The sequence below is a fragment of the Pteropus alecto genome, unplaced genomic scaffold, assembly GCF_000325575.1.
Source record: "Pteropus alecto unplaced genomic scaffold, ASM32557v1 scaffold370, whole genome shotgun sequence".
Classification (NCBI taxonomy): domain Eukaryota; kingdom Metazoa; phylum Chordata; class Mammalia; order Chiroptera; family Pteropodidae; genus Pteropus; species Pteropus alecto.
The window spans coordinates 733,042-743,436 of record NW_006431075.1 but is presented as its reverse complement, the minus strand read 5'-3'; the positions used below and the strand labels follow the sequence as shown (position 1 = coordinate 743,436).

Here is a 10,395-nt window from a genome sequence, read left to right as displayed (position 1 = left end):
TGAATTGAAAAAAAAAAAGGACATGGTTCCTTAGTGTAGCGGTTAGCACGTCTGCTTTACATGCAGAAAATAATAATAATAATAATAATAATAATAATAAAAAACAGCATTAGAGGAATTTTGAAAATAGGAACAATTAACTAGAATCCACAAAATTTAAGAGAACTCTTTGCACTTTTGCATAATTCCTTCAAAAATGTCCATATGTTTATGTATTTAAAGAGTTGTTATCATCATGCCATACCATTTTGTGTCCTGATCTTTAATGTTATATCATAAGCACTTTTCCGTGTTTCTAGATAATTTTCCCATTCATTATTTTAGTGGCTTTGTAATATTTCATTAAGCTAAATGTATCAGCATTAGCTTTAAAGAAAAACAGTTGACAAAACACTCTAGGGTCCTGTCATCGTCTGGGCATTTCTCCTAATACATAGCTTAATGTTGTTTTGTTACATCACACATAGCATAATAGAAAACAATGTGCTTGACAAATGGCAATGAATAGTATATGTGGGGAATTAGGAAGTTGCACTGACATCTCTATTTCTTCTTTCTTTTACAGAGTCCACTTTTTTTTCTTCTCTTTCATTTCTGTCATGTTCCATACTGATGTCGAGATCTAGTATCCTTGCTGCACTTTGGGGATTTGATGATAATTTATTCCTTGCCTGAGACCTTTCAAATGAGAATAGTGAACAAAAAAGTATTAAGTACTTCCAGAACTGGCTCCTAAGGATGAATGAGGTGTCCCTGACAGCTTCTTTTGTTTCCCAATGTGGTCACTCACTGATACCTACTACTTACCCAGATGTGACATGCTGATGTGACATTGTTACCAGTTTTTTTTTTTTTCAGTTATGCTCACAGGCTTACCTTAGGGAGAAAAAGTGGGAGCAGGGGTGAAGAAGTCTTTGCCTCCTTGCCTAATGTCAAGATGGAAAGTTTCCTGCCAGTTGATATGCTCATTCCCTGTTCCACTGTAGCAAAGATACTTCCAAAGGTGATAGGATGAGAAAGAGAAGGAGAGAGAGAGGGAAAAAAGAGAGAGAGACAGAGGAAAGCACACCTTGGGAGTTAGATATTTGGCAAGGAGGGGCCTATAGAAATTTACTGCCTCTCTGTAAGTCAAGGAAGGCTTCCTAAGGAGGCAGAATTTGGGGAGCTAATTCAATAAAGATAGTGGAGCTAAAAGGGTATTCTGGGAATAGAGTGCAACTTCTTCCTGGTCAGGAATTGGACGTGAATGAATGCAGAACATCTTAAGCATGCCAGTCAATGAGGGCAGCAGCCATTAGTTAAATAAATGTCACCATGGGCACAGACTATCAGTTTTCAGACTGTTTAAAGACACTAATTAACAACTGAAATGGAGTGTGAAAAGAGGTAAATGAAGTGAGATTTTGGTAGAGATTAGTAAAGGACATTGAAGCCAGTGATGAGGATCTTCCTGGAATATATATGCCTAGATGACCTAATTGTAAGCTGTGTTAGGAGAGACAAAGTAGAGGTAGAGTTAGGACCAGAAGTGGTAAGTCAGTCACGACAATGCTCCTCATTAACGACTCAACACTTAAGAAAGGTGTTATGAAAATTGCATTTAACTTTCAGATGAAAGCAAGTGACCATAATTCATTCTCACCAAGAAAATCTTCACATGCTAATGATTTGCAATGAGGACAGTGACCATTAGTTAAAAATCTACACCAGTAGATTCAAAATGGAAGACTATGGCTTTTTTTTTTTATTTTGTCTTACAGTGTGCCCTGAATCCGATTGTGTTATCTCAGTGCTCTCTTATTAAACCAAGAATCTTCTATTGATTCTTGCATGTTATCAATGGCTAGCTGTATTAATTTATCTATTTATTCACAAATGTGTCCTGAATACTTACCCTGTTAAAAACACATGCCTGGACACTTGTGGGCTTGTTGGCTGAGCTCATCCAAATGATTTCTCTTGGCCAGCTACCTTAGATGGCTAAGACATTGCTTTAAAGAATGGTTTGGTTTTGTCAATCTCTGTTTCCTTTTGGGAACTTTTCCTGATGGGGCCTCTGTTGCCATATTGTTGTCAATGATATGAAGATCTTTTGAATTGGTCCTATAAGAAATAGAACTTGAGATATATGAATAGATCCAGCTAAAGCAATAACTACTAAAATGAGTGAAAATATTTGTGCTTAACCAGCTTGTGAGAGAGTTCTCTATGTCTTTTGGGGTCCTTGTCATAGAGAATGATGGGGAAAGCTCCATACTCTGGAGTCTTTGTACTCTGAAGACCTTTGCTTGACATCCATCTTTCTTAATTACTCACTGGTGGAGTGGCTTCCTTCTTTAAATCTCAATTTCCTCGTATGAAGAAAAATGAAAATGATTGTTCTCTATCTACTTCACAGAACTGAAATGAGGCTCCCAAGTGCTTAGTAAGTGGTAAAGCCCTCAAGAAATCAGAGATATCCTCAGCCTGGGCTTTTTCTTTGTCTGTAGGGCTACCTGAAGCAATGCCGGAAGAGAAGGGACATGTTCAGTGATGAGCAACTGAAGGTGATCTTTGGGAACATTGAAGACATCTACAGATTTCAGATGGGTTTCGTGAGAGACCTGGAGAAACAGTACAACAATGATGACCCCCACCTCAGCGAGATAGGACCCTGCTTCCTGGAGCACGTAAGCATCTTCCTCTTTGTGGGGAGGGGTTTGAGAGAGGTTAGAAAGCAGTGGAAGGAGTATCTGAGCTGTCTGGTCCTTCTCAGCTGCATTGTCCTGTGGTAGGGTATGGATTCCTCTCTGACTCTGATGGTGACACCTTTGCCAGGGTATGAGGACTCTTAGGAAGGCACTGTGATTTGGCCTAAGACTCTTTCTCTACCTTTCTGCTCCAGACAGTTACCAGTAGGATTGTTCTTCAACTTCTCTTTCCCATTCCTGTTGGGTTAGTTTCCATGGGACCCATTGTTTTTGGAAGGACTCTGAAATTATTCACTGCATGGAGAATCCAGGAATCTGAGAAATAGGAGAGGCCATGGTCAACATGAAAGTAGGCCTCTTGGTCTCCCATTTAGGGGAGAGCACTAGGATAGGAGAAGTGACACGTGTAGGAAAAAGAGATCATATGACTTAGAGGAAGGAGTACTAAGAACTGGGAAAGTGAGGATTTGAGTTCTGTGTCTGTAATGACTGTCTGGGTATCTTTGGGTAAGTCCCTCACCTTCTTTGGGCCTCCTCATCTGGAATATAAGAAGGTTTCACTCTATAGCCCGATGGTTCTTTTAACATCTTTTGATTCTCATTCATAGATGATCTAATTGTTTTTGATAACTCTTTATCCCCTTTTTATAGAGTGTTTTTAAAGAGATTATATGTGCACATGATACAAAATTCAAATGGCACATAAAAGTGTGCAGCTAAAAGTAAGTCTTATTGCAAATATCTCCTGCTTTACTTATGGGAATGTGTGTTGGGGGAGATATCCCTAAGACTATCCCTATGTTTAATGATTTGCTAGAAGGACTCACAGGACTCAGCATATAGTCATACTCATGGTTATGATTTATTACAGCTAAAAGATACAAACCAAAATCAGCACAAGGAAAAGCCACATGTGTTAAGTCTGGAGGAAACCAGGCTCAAGTTTCCAAGAGTCTTCTCTCAGTGAAGTCACACAGGTTTGCACTTAATTCCCTTTGCAATGAGATGTGACAACACATGTGAAATGTCTACTAGGAAAACTCATTAGGGACCCATTGTCCAAAGTTTTTAGGTGGGGGGGTGGGGCTGGTCATGTAGGCACCCTCTGCCTAGCATGTACCCAAATTCTAGACTCTAGGAAGGAAAGGAGGTTTCAGTATAAACCACATTGTTTGTACAAACAGTTTAGGCACAGTGAGCCACCTTTGTCAGGGAATGGTAAGAATCTTCTTGAGATCCAAGTTCCAAGATGCCAATTAATGGTCATCATTTCAAGCAGGTCTTTCTAAGGATAGCAGTCATAGGCCTGATATGTTAACTCTTTTCTGCACAGTATTTAAACCAGTTCAGCCATTCCAGAAAGCACCTTGGAAGTATTTGTCGAAGTTAAGCATGTGTATAACCTAGTGGTTTCATTCCTGAGAATGTATCCTAGAGAAGTTCTTACAGAGGTCTATGAGGGAGCACTTACAAGGCTGTTCATTGCATGGCAGTGTTATGCGTAGTGGAGTGCAATTAGAAGCAATTTAGGTATTTATCACCAAGGGAGGGATATGAAACGGACAGAGGATGCCTACTGTAGGGTACTATGTAGCAAGAAACAAAGTAAATATGTCAACATTATAGCAATGTGTATAGATGTCATAAACATAGTGATGAATAGGGTAAGTAGAACATAGAATAGTGGTTCTCAGTTGAAGCCTGCTCTATGCACTATAGGGTGTTTAACAACATTTCTGGTCTCTACTCAATGGATGTCCAGTATTAACTATCCCTACCCCAATTGTGACCCCCCAAAAAAAAAAAATGTCTCTAGACATTGTCAAATGTCACCTGGGAGACAAAAAGGACCACTGATCTATTGAAAGAATAACATTCTCTTACCACTTAATCTGTTTGGAATTAGAATTTTCATATGTTAAATGAACATTGCATTGCTAGGATAAACCCTACCTAATCATGGTGTATTATCCTTCATGTAGTAGTTTGCTTTGAAAAAAATTGGATTGTTTACTCTTTTATTAATCAGTTCTAGGATTTCATTTTTATCAGCTTTTATTAAGGTATAATTACATACAAAATTCACCAATTTTGAGTGTATAATTCGACGAGCTTTAGCCGGATGTATGTAGTTGTGCACCTATCATCATAATCAAGATATAGAACATTTCTGTCACTTTGTCAAGCGCTCTCATTTTCCCTTTGTAGTCAATCTCTGCTCCAACCCTTGGCCCTTGGCAAATACTGATCTGTTTTCTGTTACTGTAATTTTACTTTTTCTATAATGTCATATAAATGGAATCATATAGTAGTAACCTTTTGTGTTTAGTTTTTTTCACTTAACATAATACCTTTGGTATTTATCCATGTTGAATGAATCAGCAATTGGTTCTTTTTATTGCTTAGTAATAATCCATTGTTTGGATATACTACCCATCCACCAGTTCATTCTATGACACCTGGGTTGTTTACTAGGTTGTTCACATCTGTGGGATTACTAGGTTGCATGGTAAGTGTTTAACTTTATAAGATACTGACAAAGATACCATTTTCCAAAGTTGCTACACCATTTTGCATTCTCATATCTAATATATAAGAATTTCAGTTGTTCCACATGGTTGCCAGCATGTGGTATTATCAGTATTTTTTTTATTTTAGCCATTCTAATAAGTGTTTAGTGATATTTTATTGTGGTTTTAATTTGCATTGACCTAATGGCTAATATTGATCATTTTTTCATGCACTTATTTTCCATCTGTATAAAATCTTTGGTGAGGTGTCTGTTCATGTCTTTTGCCCACCATTTTTAAGTAGATTATTTTCTTATTGTCTAGTTTTAGGAGTTCTTTATTCTGTTTACGAGTCCTTGGTCAGATTTATTTTCTCCCAGTCTGTGTCTTAGCCTTTCATTTTCTTAACAGTGTTTTTGAAAAGCATAACCTTTTAATTCTTTAAAATCTAATTTATTATTATTTTTTTTAAGGTTCATGTTTTTGGGAGTCTTTTTAAAGAAATCTTTGCCTAACTCAAGGTCACAAAGATTTCTCCTATTTTCTTATAGAAATTTCTTACATCTAGGCCTTTTTTAATTTCTTATATTTAGGTCTATGATCATTTTTCGAGGTAATCTTTCTATATGGTGTAAAGTGAGGGTCAAAGATAATTTATCTCCTTATGGATATCCAGTGTTCTGCACCGTTTGTTGAAAAACTATTAATTCTCCCATTGAATTACCTGGGCACCTTTGTCAAAAATCAATTGATCATAGAGTTCCGGTCAAGATGGCAGACGAGGTAAAAGCGGGATTCACCTCCTCTCAGGACCGCATCAAAGTTACAACTAATTTATAAAATAATCAACGTGGAAAATCACCTGAACTCCAGCTGATCATAACACATATGTCTGATGATAAAAAGGAGCCACATCAAAGCTGGTAGGAGGCGCAATGATGCGAATCCGGCTGGGCCAGTGCCCACAGATGCAGGTGTAACACTGGGAGGGAGAGTGTGGCTTCAAAGGTCCCCCATGAAGAAGGGGGACCTCCTAGTCCCATATGGGGGCTCTCCAGCCTAGGGTTCCAGCCCAGGAAAGAGGAGTTTCCAAAAAATCTTACTGTAAATATCAGTGGGGATTCTGGTCAACCAGGTAAGATGGAAGGTGACTGAAATTCCAGACACCACTTTAAAGGGCCCAAGCACAGCCTCTCTCACTGAGGGACACACACCCTGGGTGCCAATGGAGGCACGGAGCCTCGTGCAAGAGTCATATGGGGAACAACTGCATTAGGTGGCTCCAGAATGAGGGCTGGACAGGCAGTCACTATTGTGCCTTAGTTGGGCTCCCATACAGGGCAGTCTACAGATGGGTGCCAGCTTGCCTACACTGAACCCTCCACCCTCGTGGCCAATTTTGAAGCTGCACTTGCCTGGGGGGATCAGCCTGCCCTACCCAATCCACAGATTCCTTGGAGCAGCTTGTCCCCAGGAAGCTGCCTCTTCCCTGCCCCTTTCCAAGGCCAAATATTCAATGCAGGCAGCAGACCTCAGCCAGTGCTGTGAGCTCATTTCAGGTAAAACAGTTTCGGGTAGATCATTGCTGCCAACACGTGCTTGAGTTGATTGTGGAGATCTGTGAGCCAGTCCCAGTCAGCAGCTGGTCTTCCTGTGATTTGTGACTTTTTCGGGGGTATACGGATACAAAAATTATAGCAAGACTGAGGGTGTAATGGCCTGATGGCCCTTGTCTCCCTAAGATCCAGCCCCAACCAACCCACGTAGTGCCCACGGCCTGTTGACAGGCAGCCACCCCCACCCTGCCCTTTCTTGGGGCTGAGCATTTTGCACAGGCAACAGACTTTAGCTAGAGCAGTGCATACATTTCAGGGAAATCAGTTGTGGGCAGACCACTGCCGTCTTCATGAGCTGCAATATCACTTGGGGGGATTGCAGGGGTCTATAGGACTGCCCTATACAGCAGCTGGTCTCACTGGTTTGTGACTACTGTGAGAATACGTAGACACAAAAGTTGCAGCAAAACTGAGGTTGCATTGGCCTGACAGCCCTTGTCTCCCAGAGATCTAGCCCCACCCAATCCACAAAGTGCCAGCGACCTGTTGACAGGCAGCTGCACCCACACTGCCCCTTTTCACATTTGTGCATTCTGCACAGGCAGCAGACCTTGGCTAGCACAGTGTGCAGATTTTGGGGAAATCAGTGGCAGGCAGATCACTGCTGCTAGCATGAGATACAGTATTGCTTGGGCAGATTACAGTGGTTTGTGGACACATTCCAGATGGCACTGGGTCTTGCAGTGATATGTGACTTTTGTGGGAACCTACAGCCCCAGAACTGGCAGAAATCTGGTGCTGTATAGGCTTGACAGCCCTGTGCCTCACTGAGATACTTCCCCAACTAACCCACAAATTATCTGTCGCAAGCCTGTTTCCAGGGAACCCAGTCTCATCTTCTGATTGGGACAAGCATTCAACAGCAAATAGTTCGTGGGGCCTATGCAAAGCCCATGCATCCCAGGAGAAACTTTCAGTGGCGGGCCACAAACTCCTGCCCACGAGCTTCAGTAATTCTCAAACAGATCTTGGGTGTTTGTAGGCCTGAAGAGGGCAGCGACTGGCCTCGTTGTGATCCGAGACTTTCACAGGAAGCAAAAAAGACACCACTGGCATGTAAACTGACACTACAGTGGCAGGGAAAAATCTCAATAAATCCAGGTGACTCCCTGGGACCCCAAACCATACAACGTGCATAGCACCCAGAGATTCTTCCAGTAACGGAGTATTATGGGCAACTGACAGGCAGCCTCAGTACTTGAGAAGCATTGGTCCTTTTGTTAAACCACCCTAGACCTGGTACTGTGGGTAACTAGACCGCAGCTTATAGCATTATCTCTTCCACTTACATATAGATCCAGCATAGGCAGCAATCATCTGTAGATTGTGCTGTAGCTGTCACTAATCAAAGGCAGTTGCTGACCTTGGCCTACTGGGGACTCCCTCCCAAGGGGCCACAAAACTAAAACACCTGGAGGCTGGCACTAGACGACAGAGCAACTCCTCACTAGCCCCATAAGTGGTACACATAAAGGGTGGTCTCAGAAAGTACACAAGCCTGCTAGGGCAAATCACACTCAGTGGGGTCAGCCCTCACATAGCAACTCATACCTTGTGGGTGTAGCCAATTCCCACAGTTAGTCAGCCCGAGCGTTAATCCCATCCACTGATGTACTAACACCAATAAAGGCTTAGCTACAACAGAAAATCACAACCCATACAAAGATCCCATCCAGAGCCCATGGCACAGGTGATTAGTGAAAGTGGGCCACACAGGACACTTTCCACATAAGGCCATCTGGCCAAGGTTGAGATATGAAACAAATCTTAACACAGAAATGAACACAGAGAGGCAAATAAAATGATAAAACAAAGAAACATGCCACGAATGAAACAATAGGTGAAACTCCAGAAAATAAGCGAAATGAAATGGAGGCAAGCAACCTATCAGAGGCAGAGTTCAAAATAATTATTACTAGGATGCTCAGTAAAATTAGAGGAAGAACGGAAGAGCTCAATGAGAACCTCAACAGAGAGATAGCATAAAAAAGGACATAGAAACTATAAGAAAGAATCAGACAAATGAATATAACTGAAAGAAGAATACACTAGAAGAATTCAATAATAGATTGGACAAATCAGAAAATTCAGCCAACTAGAAGACAAGGTAGCAGAAAACAGCCAATCAGAACAGCAAAAAGAAAAAAAAGAGTTTAAAAAATGAGGATAGTTTAAGAAAATTCTGGGACAATGTAAAGCGTAACAATATCCTCATCATAGGAGTACCAGAATGAGAAGAGAGAGAGCAAGGAATTGAGACTCTATTTGAAGAAGTAATGAAAGAAAACTTCTCTAACCCGGCAAAGGAACTAGACATACAAGAAACGCGAAGAGCCCCAAAAAAGAATTCAAACAGATCCACACCAAGACGCATTATAATTAAAATGCAAAAGGTCAAAAACAAAGAGAAAATCCTAAAAGTAGCAAGAAAGAGAGCTGAAAAAAAAATGGTGTAGATGATATAGGCTCTGTTCATCCCTCTGGCGACCAAATCAAACTTGTGACGGAAACAAGAAGCAAAGAGCAAGGAATAATCGCCTAGGATCTAGATGAACAAGTTATACAACTAGGAAGAAATCTAAGAAATCACCCTGCAACGGGCAGAAGGCAGGATGGAGCAAGGACATGAGACTGCCTGGTCTCAAGCGGCTGAGTGGGATGGAGCAGTGGCAGAGGCAGATGCCTCTTAAAGGGGCCGTGCCTGTGAGTGGATTTTCCCGGTGATGAATCTGCTCACTGTGAACACCAGTGCTGATTTGGCTGCACTCAGGGGACACCAGGGACTTACAGGGAGACATTGTTGGAGTGAGGGCCCAGGTGAGACTCAACTCTGTTCAGAAGTGCTGGCAGTATCCATTGTTCCTTGTTGAGCCCTCCCCAAACCCCGTGTGTGGACACAGCACTGCCATAGCACTGACATCATCAAACTGGATAACAGAGGTCACTCTGCCTAGAGAATTCCCTGAAACTCTGCCTCCCCCAACTCACGGCCCCACCCACGCCACATCTAGGTATAGCCTCAGCGAGTCAAATGCTTCTTGCTGAGCAGCATCTAGACTCACATTGGAGGCAGCTGGCCTTGGTTTCTGGTGTGGCCTTTTGAGGCAACTATAAGCATAGCATCTGTGGATTGCTTGCTAAATCTTAACAGGTGGGCCCAGAGGGGCCGATGCGGGGGATAAATTTGGCCTGCAGCTGAACTCCTCTCAGGACTGTGCCACTGGACACCTGCTTCACAAATCCACACTAATAAAACCGGGAGGCTTAGAAGCATTTCTTCGTACATAGAAACAGACATGGAAAGGCAGCCAAAATGGAAAGACAAAGAAGCAGAAACCATATGAGAGAACAGAACAGAGATCCAGGAATAATGGAGTCAAGTAATCTAACAGATGCAGAGTTCAAAACACTGGTTATAAAGATGCTCAATGAACTTTTGGGAAGGGTAGATGAATTCAGTGAAAACTTCAACAGAGAGATTAAAAGATATAAAAATGGAAATGGAAATTATAATGAAGAACACATTATCTGAGATGAGAAATATATTAAATGGAATAAACAGAGTGAATAAAGCAGAGA

The 10,395-nt window shown here is 41.6% G+C and overlaps 1 protein-coding gene across 2 annotated transcripts in view; it reads left to right on the top strand.

Annotated features, from left to right (window-relative positions):
- ARHGEF9 (Cdc42 guanine nucleotide exchange factor 9) overlaps nucleotides 1-10,395 on the top strand; it is a 124,511-nt gene that overhangs the window by 59,689 nt on the left and 54,427 nt on the right. For both annotated transcript variants that reach the window (XM_025038475.1, XM_015596262.2), the window contains exon 3: nucleotides 2,490-2,669. In XM_025038475.1, coding sequence (XP_024894243.1) covers nucleotides 2,490-2,669 — 180 coding nt within the window. The remainder of the gene's footprint in view (nucleotides 1-2,489; nucleotides 2,670-10,395) is intronic.